Here is a 20,746-nt window from a genome sequence, read left to right as displayed (position 1 = left end):
TATAATTATTGATTTTTTTTTTTTAATTGATTTGACGCACTTCATCTGACGCTACAGACGTCACAGGGTAATTATGTACGATGCCACAGTGATACCATCCTTTACTATCAACGCAACAAAAAATCATTTCAAATTATCGGTTTAATTGCTAATAACATCACAAAAGCGATTAGGTCCGACCCATTTGTTGATACAGACACCAGTGACGTATTAGTGACCTCATTTAATTTGATACTACGCATGCGCATTACTTCCGTCACTGCCGGACAAGCATCAACTGATAATTCATGTGACTGATAACAGACTTTGTAAACAAATCGTTGTTGGGGAAATTGACCACTAGCCATGTTGCGTGTTTGGTGACACCTACGAGTTAAGCGGAGTTATTTATGATGATTGATATAATGATTAATGTTTGTAATGTCAGTGAAAGTAATAAATGCTTTATAATTATTTACACCATTTCATTACCATCACCTAACCTTCTTGTTGCTAGGAGACGGACTTTGGTGTAAGGCGTGCATGTTTTCAACGTCATAGACAGTCTCCGTCTGATGATATTAAGTAATAAATTGAAATCCTATTTAAATTATCTGATCAAATCAATGGTGATAAATTTAGGAAGGGAATCTGCGTAAATCAGTTTCCGTTGTTCAAGGCGGCTTAAGCAAAGTGGAAGTCAGAAGCGTGCGGAACGAATTGAAAGAGAGAGAGAGAGGGGGGAGAGAGAGAGAGAGGAGGGGGTGGGGGTGGGGGTGGAGAGAGGATTACCATATACATTTATTAATACACCTATTATGTAAATTACGTACACTTATATTAAGAAGATGGTGCCTACGTTTAAAGCTTATTAATTTCATCCATATACTTTCTATTCGTTTATTTATCATGACTTGTTCTGTGAAAATACGATTGGTTAGCTAAAAGTGATATATTTTAATTTATCACAATTTTTTCTAAATAAAATTTGCCAAATTTGTGATAAGTTCAAATTAACACTTTGTGTGTTAAATTTATCAAAATTTTGATCTAGCTTAATTGTCGATGTAAAAAGAACATATTTTCAAAAGAATATTTTAAAAATTGTTATATTGCTGTACTGTTGAACATAAAAACATCTACAGAAAGTTGTATTGGATCAAACCTACATGTTTTCATCGATTTAAGTATTTTCTCTTTGTGTTGTTATTCTCCTTCCGTCGTCCTATCTCCAGAATTAATATCTATATTCTAAACACATTGTTTTATCTCCATAAATACATCTATTTAGACAGCACTGTAACGTTGGATACAAAATGTACATATATGCCATGACACGTCCAAAAACGTAACAAAGACCATAGCTCTCTAGTTTAATCGGCAATGTCTAATAAGCTAAGATGAAGTATTCTACAGTCTAGCTATAAGTCTTATATTGTAAATGTACATTGATTTTCACTTTGAAGCAATTAGAAATTGGCATCCTTTATATCACATTTTTGTGACAATACACATACGTGCATGTGAACATCTGTTTCTCTGACATGTGCCTATAAGACTCTTTCATATGTCGGGTGTAGCATAGGGATGTTCCACCCGTGGGGACACAACATGTCGTAAAACCCCAGGCGCTGCCGTAGGTTTTATCACATGTTGTGATCTCGAGGGTGAAATATATCCCATCCATCACTCCAACACATGAAAAAATATTTTTCTCTCATTTCTCATTCTGAAATATTGAGAAATGTTAGCTTCTTCAGAAGTTGACAATATACTGCCAAGGACTCCATATGCAGTTAATCGACAAATTTACACAGAAAATGAATTCTCCGCGCCTAAATTTGGCAAACAAAGTTGGCCCTTGAAAATTAAAACAAAATATAAACAATCTCTACAAATAAGTATTTGTACACATGTATGTATACATTGTATTGGGAGATGACGTCAATTAGGAAGGGAGACCTCATATTTCTAGGTGCGCGTGCCTGTATTGCAATGGTTGGTGTGTACTACAAGAACAGTGAACCTGGGTGTATTGCCCTGGACAGGTCAATATCACTCGGGCAGAAAATACATCAGAAGGAAAGGAGAGACAGAATGAGGATGGAAGGGAAATAAAGACAAACCTGTGTATAGGTAAAAATGATTTTCTGGCACTCCAGCCTTCCATATTTTTCATCAGAATTTGTGGCGGAAGTGTGTAGCCTGTAAGTGATACATTAAACTACCGCCAACGGAAACATTAAAATCCTATTGTTATAATGCAACAACGTAAGTCCAAAAACGTTTCTATAATCTTCAAATTAAACATATTAAATTTCAGAAACTTCCATCTTACCAATGCTTCTACTGAATCAAGTTAAATTGTCCTTCCTTTCATCGCTCTGGCTTCGTTCACATCATTCTTCCCTCGGTCCTCGTATCTTCCCTGTTCCAAATTCTTTATTCTCCAGTTTTAGATGTATACACTTACTTTAAGCAATACCATAATGTAAGGTTAGTACACTGTTTTTCGAATGTGACCTTTATTCTAAATATTAGACGATTTCTGGAAATGCGCTAAATCCGTGAGAAAAAAAAAATCTCAATGTTAGAAAAAATGAGACGCTGTTGTCGGTGAGACAAAGGGTATTTTCATTTCTATTTAATAATCATTTTATCATTTTTTTCTAGTTTCCGATCTGTCTGTTATTCTTATCTAACTTTTATATAAAACATAGGTTTTATGTGTTTCAATTCACAGTGTTTCAGTACACTTAATTAAGTATTCTTGTGTTCGCGTGATCGTGACCTCGTTGTTGTGTAACTATTCGGCGGCAGTATGTCTGTGACCTTTCATTGTTCCGATATAAAATATTAAAGTATGGTACGAAAGGTTGTGGCGTCTTAACTGAAGTTTCCTATTGTAAAATAAAACTCTCTGTGGTCCAGAATACACATTACACACATTGTTCAATCTAAGATCAAGTACATCAAGCTATCTGTACACGTATGTCCCGATTTAAATTTGATTAAATTTTATCTATTTCAGAACAACTGTAAAACAAGTTATCTGCTTATATAATCTTCCTTGTTGGTCCAAATAGAAGTGTGCGAGGGGTATTGCTGTTGGATGGAACCTGAGTACCCGGGGGAAAACTCGCGTGGTCGGGCATATGACTCTATACCTTTACACGTCAGTTCCGGGAATCGAACACCGCACGCCAAAGTGAAAGACTAGTGCGTTACAACAGCGCCACCCAATCATCCTGATTTCATGGGATAGGCTTGGACACAGGGATTTGGCACACTTTCCTGATTCACTGTCGGATTACAAGTATCACAATAATGTCCCATCCTCTCTTCATATATATATAAATATAGGTATATCAAGTTATATCAATATAAATATATGCGGACCGGATGCAGTTTTGTAAGTAGTAATTCGAACCGAGTGTGTGTGTTTTGAGATAATATCCACCTAAGAGATAGAACCAGAATATATGTTTCTTACGAAAAAAAAACGTATCATCATAAATTCCCCGAGATTATGTTATAAGCACCAAACTGTCGTGTCACGAACGTGTACTCAGCAAGTTCCCATAATAAGTTGGTGCTAGATCTTGGAGGGGCATTTTATAGCGGCAAACGACGTCCGCTGCTTTCTTACAATATGCAGTGGGCATGCTATCGCCGATTCTATCAAAGCAAATCACTGTACACCAAATGATGTGGCCATATTGATTTTATAAAGCCAAATTAAGTGTGTAAATCCACCCACCTGTACCTGCACCAGCATACTTAGAGGAACGACTGGGGATTTTCGCGTTCATTAGGTATTATGCAATTGAATATTAGTCACTAGCAACTGCCGGTATATAAACCACACACTCTTTACATTTTAGAACATTTTAATTTCAAGTACAGCTTTAAGAATGCTTCCTCTAATACAGAATAAAGCCCCCATACCATACAACTAGTAGACCCACAGTATTTAATATAACTGTCTGGATATCACGTGGACAAGCATTCTTGTGTACTTAACAAATATATCTGTCATTGATAACTTACCTATATCATTCAAATTACTCCTGTCCAAATATACGGGTCACACTATGGAATTTTCGTGAAAAGAAAAAATAAGTCATATATCCTTATGGAAAACTAACAAAATACGACTTTTAATTAAATAAAAAACAATATCCTTACGGAGCTGGTTATTGTTAGAAAAAGTTTGATTTCCCTTGTCGTTAGAGTGACTATTGCAGTACATGTTGTACTCACCTTGGTAAACGAGTTAAGGTTATTGAATACCTGATCTTACTTGAATCCCTAGTCACACAGCGCACCACTTACGTCATCCAATGTTTTGCATACGTCATTCAAAATTCTTTTATGTGAATTGCATTTTTCCGGAGGTATATTATGTGCCGTGATAATGGTAAATAGTCTTGCTTTCTGATAAAGATTCGCGGAAGAAGTGTTTTAAGATAAATAGGAAACATCAATAAAAGGTTTTACCAAAAACACACGTGAATAGCACATTTAATTCTTAGTTAAAAACAGTAGGGCCAAGCAATGAATTAAACTGTATCACACAACTGTTTCGTACTTCAAGGACTCGTCGGTGATGCTTGGGGTTTAAATTTTGAAACCTAGGAGGCGACTAGCCCCCATAATTAAATAATTTTCGTAATTTTCAAATATCAGATAATTCTAGAACAGCATCAAGTGTTCTTGTGTATATTCCAGCTGAAAAAAAACCATATGAATGCATGTCGCTGTGGTATTTAAAATGTATTTAAGCGTTTTCAGAATTTATTCTCAGAATGGTTGCTATACTTGACATATTGTTAGTGTTAAACGTCAGTTAGAGAATCGAATATTGATTTTATTATCTTACAAGCTTTCACTTGGCAGATTCTTCTGCGCATGGTATAAGGTAGTCAGATCTATATCATAGTTTGTACATATGTGTTACACCTGTACACATCTATGAGATGTTTCTTTCTATAACATGACATCACAAATCTCACAAAGTTAAATTTGCATTTTAATCCATATTTTTTTCCCGAATTCCGTCTTTACAGTCCGCGCCGTTCTGTCCGCTGCCGACTCGGTAGTTTAGACTCAACCATGGCCGCTGTAAAATTGAGTACCCTGGAGGATCAGATGAGTTTACAGGGTAAATACAGAAATATTACATTTTTCTCTCATTTTATCAACACACGCTATAAAAAGATTCATTTATTTTGTGTATTTAGTAAGTTTAAGAGTTGATCAAGGTGGAATAATTTTGCACATCATTTCTTCATCGACCAGATAAATTTCGTTCCAGTATTGGGGAGCATGCGTTATCTTCCTGTCAGCCTTAACGGTACCGATAACTGATTTTGATAAATTCAGTGTAAACATTACCATAAAATCGACACTACACACTGCGTATGATCTCTATTTAGCATAAGATATATGATATGCTCACTTAGTTTTTATCTTTGACGATTTTTCACGAAATTACGTGATAAGATGTGCCGAACAATTGAAACAAGGGTGTCTCCCTGGTGTAACTTGTGGCCATTGTCATGATCCGCGAGATATATGCACGTATTCAAAATGCTTATCGTCTTTGCGCATGTTATCACATGTACATGTCATGCAAATGTTGCTATGATCCTATTATGCACGAGTTTACTGAACGACATCCTGCAATAATGTCACTTTGTTAACAATAATATTGTCTAGACAGAGTGGACAAAGGGAGATAACCCGTAGCGGAAAAATACCATGGGGCCCATCAGGGGTATTCTACGTAGTGGGCAAATCGATTGTGAATACACTTAGCAGTGATTTTTGAGTCTCAAATATGTTCTTTACTCATGTATTTCCTATCGGACCCAATTAAACTTTTAGAATCTACAGAATTATTTTTTAAATTGACTGATAAAAATTTTGGATATGTTGTTCAAGGCTCGTTAGAAAAAATGTTTACTTATTATTCAAACAGATGTTTTAATTTTATAAACGTGCAGAAAGAAATTAATCAACAATTAGGTAACTTAGATTTGGTAAATTTTGACTGAAAGAATTCACTTTAGACTCTTCAAATATTAAATAAACAGTTCCTGTGATTTAGCACAATGTAATCAATTAGACTTTTTTAAAAAAATATTATTGATATATATGAATTGTAAATTATTTGTCAATCTAGGGCCCTGAGTCATCTAAAATTTATTAGGGACATCAGTCATTACATCAATATTTATGACTTTGATACCTTGTTGAATGCAAGATACGTTTGAGTTGGTAAAAATTAAAAAGTGTTTCAAGAGGTGATCCATGTATTTCTTTATATGGAGTGGATTTTACTGGCTTAGTACAACTTTCCACTGCTCCATATTGTAATAATTTGTTCCATATTGTTCAATTCATTATTTTATATTTAGCATGTCCTGGTTTATTTCGCTTCATGTTATCAAATGTAATTTTACAAAGATCTACTTAATGGCTTTAAAACAATATGTTTGTTGAATTTATTTGAAGTTGTTTACTGTAATATATTTATTTTCACAAACATATTTAAAAGGATAATTTGTAGGTCAGGATAATTATTTTTCAATGAATCAATAAATTTAATGTTCACAGTTTTTTTCTGCAAAAAATGTATAGTTAGAGAGCTGTCTAATGCTGATCGCATACATATGCATTTTTGTTGGATTTCAAATTCCACAAACATAACACATCTTTCATGTATGCTTTCTATTATTCGGTTCTTCTTAATTCACAATAAAGACATGGACAACCTAAAGAACCTACAGTCTATGGAAATGAAAAAAAAACATAAGAGTCAATCCTACAAACGAACGTTAATGTTGCAGATCAAGAGGTTACGGCGCGCCGTTGTAAGATGAACTTTGACCAGTTCCGACAACCATTTGATCCTGGTGATGGTGGAATGACTGCAGTTGAGGAGGATTACCTTGACAACATGCTCCTGGATAGTGGTCAGCCCCGTGCAGATCTTTGGGAAGGAGAGCATGATTTCCTAGCACACAATACTGACTGGTGCGAAGAGTTATGCAATTCATATAGTGTATACTTGTATTTAATTAAACATGTCATAAAATTAACATGTTTACTGTCTGGAATGCCAATATATGAATGATATATGACTAGCAGGTATTAAATAACTCCTCCTGGCTATAATCCTTATACATTGTAGATGTATATAAACTGTATCAAGTTGAGCTACATCCTCTTTTCTGAAAGTTATGTCCCTTTAAGAACTCTTGTTGGTGGAGGGGACAGCTAAAGTGTAGGAGTCAGCCCGTGGATGACAGTTCTAGTTTAACCTGTCAGTGAAAAAAAAATAGACAAGAACTGAAGTTTTATATGAATATCAAAAACTGCAGAGAGAAGAATCCATTTCTGTTTAAAATTGTGGCTGTTTTCATGCATAACATAAGAAAGCTATGTCATGTTTTTCATCTTTCATCTTAATCAATTGAACCCTCAACTGAAAGAAATTAAAAAATTAGAGAAGTTAGATTTATCTGAAGTTGTATCATGTAAGTAATGTTTAATGACTGTCTGAAGATGAAAATATCTAGTCATCTCATTCTGTTGTAAATTCATAGTAGATCTACAATACCAGATTTTAAACTGCATTTTGTTTTATTTGATTTGTAAATGACTCATATTTGTTGTGAGGAAAAACAAATTATTATTTATGAGTGAAATAATTCATGTTGGTCACTACATAGGGAGATGGAGACAGCACAGTTGTATTTCGAAACATTGCATTTTCTTCCCCTATTACCTACATATTGTATAGACGTATGTTACCATGGTAGGAACATCATGTTCAAGCCTCTATGCCATGATTTGGTTTGGGTTATTATTGATTTACCTTGTATTAACAACCAGGTTCATTAAAGGATGCACCAGGTTGCGGGTGGTAGAGGAAAGCCGGAGTTCCCAGACAGTACCTGGCAACTGCCCCATGTAGGTCTTAAACCTGCAACTCAGAGGTGGAGAGCTAGTGATAAAGATCAGACACCTTAACCATTTAGCAACCTTTGACCCCTGTTTACATATAATATGTACTGATATTGTATATCACAATACTTAAGTGCATAACAGACAGATATTCTCACTAAACGGACAGTTAGACTGAATTTGAATAACATATTTTGTGTTTATGAGGCTCAACTTTAATGAAACTGTTGGTTTTGTCTAATGATGCATCTTGTCTGTCCCTAGTGATGATGTGTCCGAGGGTTCAAGTGATGGAGAGGAGGAGATGGGACTGTCATGGCAGGACGATAAGGTTACCGATAAAGGAGCCAAGGCGCTGGGTTCACTCCCATTTGAACCCAACACACCACCTGGAATACAGATGCGAATGCTCACACGGTAATATTCTAGTATTTTTTGTCCCACCATCATCAGATGGTTTGCTGCTCAAGTCACCTTTTCTCCATGGTCGAATCTGTAAACATTTCTTAATATCACTACGTCTGGAGAAGCACTTGTTGGATAATTCAAATTTCATATGTATATTTCTCCTATTTATTAAGATGATCAATCTTAAACCTTTCATGTCGAGTAATTATTTTGCAGTATAATTAAATGTTATTGAAGAAGTGCATGTGAGTGTAAAAACTGTCATAGTACAGATATATACTAACTACAGGTACTTTCATGAAAAAATGACATTCAGTATTAACTACTATTTTGATATTGCAAGCTACCTTTAACATCAAGTCTGCAAAAGTCAGTCATTCATGAGCATTGAAACCTCAAGCATATTGATAACTACAGTTTGTACGATTCGTACTTTAAAGAGAAAATTATGACTGTCATCTAACAGATTGGTCTGGCACTAAAACTTCAGCATTTGCTCTATACAATAGATGACATTAAAACTTTCTGTAGTTTTCGACCATGGTCAGACTAATTTCCTTGCAAAACCTGTGAACTGTATCTTCTGCTGTATATCTTTCTGATATTTCTGAAAAGATATTATCTGTAGATGTATTTGATCTATGTTTTTTCTATTCTAACAGGTTTGTTAGACAGACAGCCAAGACCCCTATCCATTTCTTCTCTTTCTTCCTGTCATTTGACCTAGTAGCATCCATTTGTAATGCTACAAACGCCTATGCAGAGATGACCATTAAAAAGGGCCAGTTCCAGTGTTACGCCACACAGGTCCAGCAGAAAGATGTCTGGTCAAAGGTCACTACTATGGAGATGTACAAGTATGTTCAAGTTGTCTTTATCGGGATTATATGTGAAATGACAAAAATGTTGTTTCAACTACATATGTATGATATTTATAATATAAAATTATATAAAAGGAGAACTCCTATAGCATGGCAAGTAAGTATAGAGTGGAAGTTTTTAAAACACAAACAGTAGAAGACTTGATTGACATTTTTGATGACTACACAGTCACCTTTATAAAATTTAAAGTTGGTCAATACTTAACCATCTTGTACACTATATACCCCAGTGTTAGTATGCTTAACACTGGTCATTTTTGTGATGAAGGTGACAGTGTAGTCATTGAAACGTCACACTAAAATCTTCTACTGGTTGTGATATAAGAACTTCTATTTTATTGACATTACCATCCTGAAGAAAATGTTCTGAAATATGGCAAATATCTGTTGGCATTTCTACTGAAACAGCAATGGATGTGAGTGGGCTTTTCTCATCAGGCATAGACAATGTTTTCTTTCATGATATTAAAATTGTAAATATTTTTTGTTTGTTTCGCTTACACAAATGTATTTTGTTTTGTTTATAATAAACACCAGTATCAAAAAAATGTATATTTTTAATGTTCAAATTATATTAGTGCTAATCTTTAACACTGATTTCTTTGTAGATTCATTGGAATACTTATGTATATGTCTCTGAACAAACTACCCAATTTGGACTGTTATTGGTCTGAAATAGATGACCCTGTGTTTGGTCCTTCAAGTGACATGGTTAGGGAAAGTATGTCCAAACATCGCTTCATGACATTACTGGCATTCCTTCATGTTGTATCACCTGAAAATTTAAAAAAAGGTGTGTATTGTTGATTTATTGTCCTGTGTGATTTAGTCACTTTTGATAGTATTATAAGCTTTGTTGATGTCCATTATGTTTGGACTGAATTATATATCTAGCTGTTCTGTGCAGCTAAGTGACTTTATTACTTCAGAGATGGATTATCTTAAATATTCAAAAATAGAAAAAAAACTGAAACAGGGTCTGTAAGTGTGCTATTAATTAAGCTGTCTGCCTTGTTATATTGATTAAGGTCAATTAATCATAAAAAAAAACATCTGTAATATTAGAAATATATTATGCTTTCAAAATGTAAAGAAACGTATCGGAACTGATTCACACAAGTCTATAAAGGCTTGTTACTTAAACTGTTTGTGAAGAGCCGCGTAAAACATCAAGATGTAATTTATTTGTAAGTAGTGACTAAGAGCATAAATAATTTGCCCTATTCAAGGACTATTTTTGTCCTGGTGGCATCGATGGTGCCCAAGTGGCACTATCAACTATTTGAGGGAATTTGTTTTTTAAATGTTTTATGAAATCCTGTTGGTATCACATGTGTAACTAAAGGATTGTTTTTATTTTTTCTGTACATACATCAAAGTGTATTTCATATTTTAATGCATACTAAGCAATGTTTTGTTATGTAAATGTAAATACACTTTGGGGCACATACAGAATTTTATTTTTAAATCTTTAAATATTGCAAGGATTGTCGACTTTTGAAATAATAAACGTGAACAACAATGACACAGATTGTACAAAAGACACACATGGGAATAGAACCTCTTGATAAAAATTTATACGGTAGAGCCAAACAATAGATTAAACTGCACTACTGCGATTTCATTCTTCTAGGATTCTTAGGTGATGCGAAGTTTTGAAGTTTAGCAGGCGACTTAGGAAAACCCTGTTGTTGAATATTGATATCACAGTATAGTTTGTTAATATCACCTTTGTATATGGTAATATTGAAAATACATAGATATCACAATACAATTTGTTAGTATAACGGGGTATATGATAATTTAAGGAAGATTGATATCACACTACAATGTGTTAGTGTCATGTTGTTTACCAAACGCAGAATATTTCTTTCAAATTTCATAATTAGATATACACTTCAACGCAGCTGTGTCCAGAGATTTCTTTCAGTTATCAGATTGTAGTTTATATGATATCATACTCAGATGACTGCAACAGGAAATATTGTTATTTACTGCAAGGTATAACAAATATGACCTTAGCTTTTACTCCAAATTGAATATGGTTATATATGTGATAGAAATTAATAATTCTTAAAATTCATAATCGATATGCCGGTAATATTTATCTTTTATTTACATTTCTTTTTATTGAATTTACAGAGGAAAAGATTAGCTATGTGAAACCCCTTCTGAAACACATGAAGACTGTGTCCCACACGTTATACTTTCCCTACAGAGAGTTAGCAATCAAGGACAGGATGTTGGAAACCAAAAAGAGGCTTGGAAATCTTGACAATGAACCACAAAGATATGGCTGTAAACTCTTCTCACTTGTCTGTGCAGTCACAGGATACACATATGAACTTTTACTCTATGTGAATAAAGGAGATTATAAATTGGCCAATCACCCAGAAGGAATTCCATATTCAATAGTGAACACGTTAACAGCTGACTTCCAGAATCAAGGCTACCAGTTATTTCTGGAAGGTTTTTTTGTGTCTAAGACTTTACTTAGAGATCTTTTCAGTAGCTCCATCTTCACAACTAGTTCCTTGAAGGCTGGAAGCCCGGTGGTACCAATTTCTCTACGTGACTGGCAAGAATGGGATGAGGCAGCCAAGAAAGGAGACTTCCGATGGCAGAGAGAAACAGACAGCTATTACGTAGTGGTACAACATAAGGACGTAGGCACCAAATCGTATCTATCCACGTTACACATGGGGTCAGCAGTCGACTCTAAAACACATGTACCAAAATTGGTAGTGGATTTCAAACAGGGCTCAGACGGATTCAATCGTAGCATCAGTAACATGAATAATTACCCATTCAAGGTAGGGGAGGAGACAATTCACTGGTGGAAAAGTGTCTTCATGCACTGTATTGACATGATGGTGATGAATTCCTACATTATTTACACAGAGTATGTGGACAGGTATCCAGCAGAATTCGCAACACCATGCAATGAGCTGGAGTTTCGGAAGGCATTAGTGAAGTCTCTCCTAGTGCAAAAGAGGCGAGGCATAGACTTGTCACCTTGTCGGGACTGTATGCCGGAAATGGTGGTGACACGTCGCGATTGTGCTGTCTGTAATGCCCAGGCGAGACTTGAAGGCAATTCTTGTCCAAGTACAAAAACAAACTTCATCTGTAGACACTGCTGTGTGCCCCTGTGTATTTATAAAGACAGAAACTGTTTTGCAAAGTGGCACATGCCAGAGGGTAAAACCATTAGGGAATGGGTACGATCCTATGGACGGAAGAGGAAACATTCAGATTAAACGACAGATCTGAAAACAACCACTTTAATCTCTAAATTCACAAAACAATGATAATTTAATATACAGACATTTTGCCAATCGATTAAATAGATTTTATGCATTGTCAGATGAAAATCACATCAAACTTATATTTCCTTGACTGAACTTCTTCAAAACAAAATATTAAGATATTAGAGCGAATCCATTTTGTGGTAGCTTGACATTTTGATATTTTGTACTTTAAATCTCTTCTTTGAGCTCTGAACATGATACTGTAGCATATTAAAACTTAGATGCATAGGAACAAAAATTGTGACAAATATTGATGTTGATTCTGCTGTAGGGTGATGACTAAAATAAATTGTAGTCATATTGACCTCTCATTAAAGATTATCAGGCAGATTTCAAGTATGTCCATCCTCAGACCAAGATATACATCCATTATTGATTAAGTGGACTCAATTTCTACACACTACATTCCTTGAATCTAAATGCTGTTTAGCTTATCTATAAACCGTAATGAATATTCATCAGAATCTGTTTTATACTGTGAATTATATTAAGTGTGACAAAGGTGCTAAAAAAATACGTGCAACTACTCATTGTTCTCATTTCATTTTTGACATATTACATTTGACAGAGAATGTAGCACGATGTGCATTGTTTACTTCAGAGAATGTATTTTATCTTCAGAAACCATGACTGAAAAAAATGTGCGTGTTTCTGTAGTTGATAGCTAGCCAATTAAATTTCACATGACAATTTCATACCATTTCATAGATAAAATTGATACTTATTATATATTGTATACATTGGTAAATAGAAATTACTGTGAAATTTTGTCTCATTTTAAAAAATTTACCAAATGAAGAAATAAAACATAAAACAAAGGAGGATAAGACAAGAAGAGATGCAATTTACCTATGTGTTTCAGTGATTCATGGCTATGCTTTTCTTTAACAGACCTTTTGCTAAATGCGAAATATATCACCACCTGTCGTTCTCTACAGGTAAAAGGACCGACATCATTTTATTGTTAATTTTAGTACATCCTCGATACTCCAGCAATTAAAATCACTTTCACGCTCAGAACCCCGGGACCATTTCATGGCAAAATTGAAGGCACAACCGAAGTAATTTCAATTCGTTCTAGGAGAAAGAATCACAGGGAGATATGCTCTTTTTGAAGATTACAAAGGAGTGACATCCAGTTTCAAAGCCATTGCATCATTACATTATGCGGCCTAGAGATTCCTTTGATGTATATCAAAGGATCAAACTAATCTTTTCGTCTTGTCCTCAAGGTGTCGCACATGGAACATTTAAAAGTGATCGTAACTCCTGGAGTGTCGTGGATGATACTACCACTGATCTCATGTGTTCTTGTTTTGTTGAAATAAATGTATGTCATCCATGACAATTTGTTAAATAATTTGTTAAATATTATCACTTATTAGTAAATATTTTATGTTGTACATGACATTTTGTATAGAATTCTACATGTTATATTATATGGATATTTTTATTTTCACTAGAAGTTATGTTGATGTTTTGTCTCATTTATTTGAAATACTGAACTGTTAAAACACGGTTTGTATCTGTATTTAGTGAAAATTTGCATAATTTACGTTTCATGTATTCTTGAATTATGGTTACATTGTACCTTCCTAAAAAGGTGGTTACTGACAAATGAAATCATCAGCAATATGAACAATAATAGAATAGAAATTCTTACAACAAAACCAGTGGAAGATTTGTATTTGAGTGTGACATTTCAATGACTATACGGTCACCTTCCTCAACAAGGTGAAGCATACGTTCTAGCACTCAAGTAAGAGAAAGTTAGGAATCAACCAACTTTTTCATCTGTATTATGATAATATATACTCTAAGGTCAAAAATATTGTGACAAGATAGTAACAGTGTATTGTATTCGATTTGGCTACATTTCCGTTTGGTCGGGTGGCGCAGTGGTAACACACTCGCCTTTCACCTAGCCGGTAAGGTAAGGGGTCACCTGCCTGAACACGTGGGTTTCCCCCGGGTACTCCGGTTTCCTCCCACAATAAGACCCCTTGTGCACTTACATCTGGGCCAACAAGAGTGATTAGCATAAGTTGACATAACTTGTTTCACAATTGTTGTAAAATAGATAAAGTTTATATTGATATACACTATATTAACACTTATGGAAGCCTGTGGCCCCTTTCGTCCCTGTATAGTTCTGGCCTGCTCGCCAATTTAAACAAAGCGTAGTCATATTGACTTCTGTACATTGTTACCATTCTGTGTAGTTTTTTCCTATAATCTGTGTACCATTTTGTCACAGTATTTTCAACCCTAGTGTTGATAGGATTATCGTACAGATGAAAAAGTTGGGCGATTCCTTACCATCTCGTACACTTCATATGTTAGAGCTAGTAACCTACACTCTGGTCATTTTTGTCTGAAGAAGGTGACCAGGCAGTCATTGAAATGTCTCACTCAAATCTTCTGCTGGATGTGTTAAAAGAACTTCAATCTATTGACATTACAAACATGAAGAAAATGTTCTGAACTGAACAGAAAATACTTACCTGTTTTGTTAAATGGAAGTATTTTTACATGATGATATAGAACATTTTCTACATTACCTTTTTAGCATTAGTAGTTGTTATTGTTTTATTAGTTGAAAATGAGAGAAAATTTCAAATCTTATTTCATGTCACCAGTGGTGCCATGTCTGTTGTCTGTTCATTAGATTTTACACGATCCTTCCATTGGAGGGCAGATATTTATTTGTCATGTTTGTTCTTCCATATATCTTTCATACCACCCCATGCTGATGGTATCATAAGCTCATTATCTGATCATTGATTATGGTTTCATTGGAGCATTGTTGTCTTGTCCGATGGACATTTTCTAGTAAATTCAAGCATACAAAGCGTGATGAACATCATGGACCTTTTCTGATTTAACGTTAGCTAACCTGATACAAACTGTCATGTTATCTTATGCCATGATGCAGTCCATCTTCAACTTTTCTGTTTTAACAATATCTTCTCAATAACCAAGAGGCCAAATGTCATGATTTTTGGCTGGTGGATTGCAGGGATGAACCCTGACAAAGATTACAAAAAGAAGTTACCTTGGCTCATATTCAAGGTCACAGGGTCAGACTTGTTAAAACTGTAAATTGACTTCTGATTTACCAGAAAGTCTAGAGTTTTTGGTTTGTAGATCTTTGGAGTGAAGGTCAACAAAGTTTGAAAAAAATTATGACCTTGAACTATATTCATAGTCATAGGGGTCATAATTGTGGAAACCTGTAATTGACTTCTTCCGGTTAACTGGAAGTCCAAGAAGCAGGGTATATGGTGGAAAGGTGTTTCTAGTTCAATTGCCGACAAATTTTGAGAAAAAAATTGAAAAGGAATTGAAATTTACAGATAATCAGTTCATAACAGTCACTGTTAAGAGTTGAGTAATAGAATCTGAAGTTTGTTGTGGAGATTGGTCAAATTGATTGGCCGTGCCCTCTTTGAATGCCAATGTTATACATGTTCATGTATTTCTGATGTACATTGATTGTATTTTTGATGAACATTATATGCCAGGAAAGCGATGCAGGCCCATCGGGCCTCTTGTTACTTTTTTGTATTGTTACTCCTCCTTTCCATGTGTAGAATTTAGCATGTTCTACTGATCTCTCTGAACTGTTGCAAGTAGTTGTTTTAAATTTGCATGAAAAGGTTATGCTTTCACAAGGTGCATATAATTGTATAGAGTATACAAGTAAATTCCTAAAAAATGCTATATGAAGACACAATAATGATGAATAATATATGTTACATACCTGTAAATATGAAATATGTTAAAAAGAATCATTTTTACCACTGTATATACCTGTGCACAGACTTTATATGAAAATGTTAGATCTATTTCTGAATTTTCATCATATTGTGATGATTTTTAAGCTTGCATTTTAGATTTAAAAACAATGTTTTCTTTTTACTGAAATATTTGGAGATTTACGTAGTTTATAACTTTTATATTTTTATACAAAATACTATTATTGGGTTTCCAATAGAGAACAGAATTTAGTGACCAGAATGACATTGCAACCCAATCACAAGCAGTACTTCATTGGTACAACAAATAATTTATTGTAAAATTGGTCAGTTTTATGTTGAATTTGTTTTCCTTTATTCTGCTAATTGATGAATTCACATTTCAACGAACTGTTGAAATTAGTATATGTAGACTTATTGAGCTATATTTATTCCCAAAATCAAATGTCCATGAAAAAAAAACAAAATAAAATAAAAAAACCATGAAAATATATGATTTTACATTAAATGGTGCCAACATCTGCTTCAGATTAATTGTTTCAGTAGATTGTTCTGAAATATATAGCATTTTACAAAATGTTTTCCTTGACAATATTATATTTGGAAAATATTGAAAGAAATGAGATTGTGTATGATCTACCAAATACGTGCATTTAATTAGATAAGATTGTGGTAGACAATTAAATGAGGAATGGTAATATATCTGCTCGTTGCATGAATCCATATCACTTCAATAGTTTTGTGATATTTTCAGATATGTCGAAAAAAAATTGATGAAGAGATTTCTCTAAATTCAGTCATAGCAAGTAATATATCATTTTAATAAGTTTGATTCTAAAATTTAATTCAGAGTGAAAATGTTTGTCCAATGGATATTTCTTTTATGCATATGAAATATTAACCTACATTAATAGACACCAAAATGTAATGCAAACAAATTTTCTGACAGTAAATGGATATTGTTTACTAGTATAATTTTGGAATGTATTTCAAAAAATGAACTGTGTTAACAAAAATTGTCCATTCATTCCTATACAGTAAAAACATAAGGTCAGTTTTTTCTTGATACATGAAATTCTGGTCCTTTCTATAGATTGTTGTATTGCTGTCTGACGTTATTGTATTGTCAGTGCTGTACCGATGTTATGTTTTATCATTATAATGTTGTCGATTAATAGTATATGGGCTTGAACAGGAAAACAACGAACCCAGTGGATTTAAGAATACCAAGTAATTATCTATGTATTATAAGTTATATAAAGTTATGTTTGACACTTGTTTTGATTTCCTGACAATATGCTTCCACCATACGTGTGTTTTCGTCAGTTTAGAATAGATGATCACTTATTTCAAAGTTTCCTCTCAAAGGGAGATGAAGTTTGATTGATACTATGCTGAAAAAATGCTACATTCTGGCCTAGCAATGATGTTCCAGTCAAATTAAAAAAAAATGGATTTTGTATTCATCGACTAAAAGACGTTTTTTTATCCTGAAAACATGAATTTATTTACAACGTACTCAAATTGTAAAATGATGACATAATATATTATTCATGTGACTAAGTTTTCTTTTGTTTCAGTTATTTCTTATTTTTTGTTTTGTTATGTATATGTTCGAGGCCGCAGTAAATCTGTCGATTAGACTTGACCTCAGGTGGAGGTCAGATGGTGTGGCTCGACGCTCCCTACAAAAGGTGGTTTGTGTTGTTTAGGAAGCTGATTAACAAACCGATCATGATCTGTGCTAGCTATTAATATTTGATTCCATTTTCTGTTTTAAGAGGGTCTAACATTACTTGACGAGACATAATAAAGATTGATTTTATTGAAATGTAAAAGCAAAAAGATGAATAAAACTATGATTAAACATATTTTATATTTTGTTTCTACTATATACATGTATGATATCATTGTGAGAAGACACTGTGATCATGGTCAAGTTATTTATATGGATAAATAGAAAAATATCAATTTCATTAAAGAGGCTCGATCCTTTCATTTTCAACCGCTAGATTTCCTTGAATATTTAATATATTGATTATACTACCATGTGAATATGGTTTACTTTTTATTCTCTTTTTACAGAAGATATCTCGATTGCACAACCTGTCTTTTACACCCCATTGCAAAATGCCCGGTAAACAAATAGGAAAGTACATCATCACATGTGTGGAAGCTTCACTTGTGTATTACATAGGAATCGAGCCTTCTTAATAACGATACAACCATGACAACGTCAGTAAAACTGGTGATTGTCATTTCCTCAACACAGGTTTTCAACAATACGAGAAATTTTACATTGGTAACCAACAGAAAAAGTCATCGGTTCATTGTAATTATAAACAATCAGTAATATTCTATTTCTTTGTGTGATGTGAAGCTGGACATGTTTGATGCAAGTTAGTTTCACTGTAAGGTCTGTTGTTATACACCATGTTCTCGTTCGAGAATGTCACATTTCTTTCTTGGATTGACAAGGTTTAACATGGTGGGTGTTGTCGAATAAGCAGAAGACGCTTACTCTTCTGGAACTTATGGCCTCTTTCAGGAGTCTCCATTTAAACCATTCTTTTGTACATATTTCACCCGAGTTTGATTGGATTTGAGATTGGATTATGATTGTGTTGACATGGTTGTATTTTCACTTTTTATTTTGCTTCCCATTAAATCCATTATCAGGATATATTCACAGGAGTAGAAATACAGTCTGGACCACAGGACAATAACATGACATCATTTTGGCGCCATATTGACTGACTGATGTTATGCCAACGCATTGCACATTGCCTCAGATAACACGCATTATAGCCTTATATCATTTAGCTGATCTTCAGACAATGCTTTTCCAAATCAAAACACTGATAATAAGATCATATCCGAAGTGTAAATTTAACTAATGAATGTCGGTCAGATTGTATTCATTGTCAATATGAATGCAATGCGAGTGAGAGTTAGATAGAATGGCATCCATAGGGACGTCATGATTATTTATCTGGCATTCAGATTTCATTAATATTGAAAATAAATATAATCTGAACGATGTTCAATGGTAAATAATAACTGTATGATATGCATGTCTTGTCCTGCGTTTATTTTGTTACACATCTCTATGATTTTACCTCAATACTGAAAATAACGAATGATAAAAACAAATTAATTAACATTATTGTATTGGAAAATTAAATTAAATATCAGTTTCATTACTGAGATATGTATGCATGTAATGTATGATGATAAATAATGAAATGCCGAATGAACACTACAAATTCTTTTTTTTTTTTCAATTTGAAATGTTCATCAGAAATTGGTATTTTCATTATTCACTAGCAGCAGTTTGATATACAAGAGGTAGACTGCCCCTAAATCATTCATCTGGTATTTCACAGGTAAAAGTTTCCCTTCAGCGTATACACCCGAAGTGGTCTTAATCCAATATGACTAAAACAATTTCAAACACCGGTAAGTTTATAAGACTTAAAACTATATAACCGTCTGGTTAAATATAAGATGTTTGCGTGTTGGTCTTTGAGATAAAGTCGTTGGGAGGAACGACTGACACCGGACATAATATGGACTTTGCACCAAGGCAAATACTGGGCACTTTTAGCTCCCAAAAGAAGACAAATGAAAACCAGTATCTGATGTGTGCTCTTACAATATAACTTCTATAATGGCTTATTGATTGGCTTTAATGATACAAGGAAGAATTTCATGGTTATTTTAAATTACAATTGTAATATGAAAGAATTGTAGTGCGGTTAGTCTCCTCTCAAAGTAAGTTATAAGATGCGTTTAGTGAATGACATGATTAATCAATATTAAAGTTTATTTACTAGTCCATTTAAACCAAACCCGTCACATAAAATATTCTGCTATCAGGTACTTCTTAAAACACATGAAAACAATAGCTAGACCGATCTGTAAACCTACTGGTATTTAAACACTTTCTGCTTTAAAGGTGAGCGTCAAAATCAAGATTTTGTGTTAGCTTAACACATTAAAGAAATAAGTTGAAAATGACGTCATTATTAAATATCCCCTGGTAACATCTTCCATATCATGGAATCATTATGTCCATAATAAGTTATACATATCAAAGATATAGACAGAAGACATGAACATGTAAATGACTTGAACAAATAACAATGGATATGTACACATTTTATAACATTTAAATAGTTTTATCTCATTCATGCATGAGGAAACTTCAGCAGATGTTACTTTTGCTTCAATGCAGGAACTTTTGATACCACAATATTATGACCGTAGAGAAATAAATAACGGATTTACTATGATATAAACACATTGGCTAAAACACTAGCATTTCGCAATGTTGTAAAAATGAAACGTCATATTAAGACAGTAACGATCAAACAAATTAGAATAAATGCTGGTCTGTTCATACTTTTCTCTTATTCACCGGAACACCTTTCGT

General features: G+C 33.9%; 1 protein-coding gene across 1 annotated transcript; it reads left to right on the top strand.

The window, feature by feature from the left end:
- Positions 1–5,094: 5,094 nt before the first annotated feature.
- LOC132557143 (uncharacterized) lies at positions 5,095–12,822 on the top strand. Its single transcript, XM_060221634.1, has 6 exons — positions 5,095–5,143; positions 6,834–7,020; positions 8,218–8,370; positions 9,024–9,218; positions 9,851–10,035; positions 11,385–12,822. Exons 1-6 carry the CDS (start codon positions 5,095–5,097, stop codon positions 12,500–12,502), a joined length of 1,887 nt encoding a protein of 628 aa, XP_060077617.1. The 3' UTR covers positions 12,503–12,822.
- The last annotated feature ends 7,924 nt before the right edge of the window (positions 12,823–20,746 follow it).

The sequence above is a fragment of the Ylistrum balloti genome, unplaced genomic scaffold, assembly GCF_031769215.1.
Source record: "Ylistrum balloti isolate Yb309-2 unplaced genomic scaffold, AGI_CSIRO_Ybal_v1 Utg370630, whole genome shotgun sequence".
NCBI lineage: Eukaryota > Metazoa > Mollusca > Bivalvia > Pectinida > Pectinidae > Ylistrum > Ylistrum balloti.
Note: the sequence above shows the minus strand (reverse complement) of the source record. Positions and strands in the feature narration are given on the sequence as shown.

What these genes read in the sequence shown, in the direction of transcription:
- LOC132557143 (XM_060221634.1), top strand. Translation starts at nt 5,095, where the DNA reads ATGGCCGCTGTAAAATTGAGTACCCTGGAGGATCAGATGAGTTTACAG. An exon ending in GGATCAGATGAGTTTACAGG is followed by an intron (nt 5,144 to 6,833) that starts GTAAATACAGAA and finishes TTAATGTTGCAG; the next exon opens with ATCAAGAGGTTACGGCGCGC. An exon ending in CAGATGCGAATGCTCACACG is followed by an intron (nt 8,371 to 9,023) that starts GTAATATTCTAG and finishes CTATTCTAACAG; the next exon opens with GTTTGTTAGACAGACAGCCA.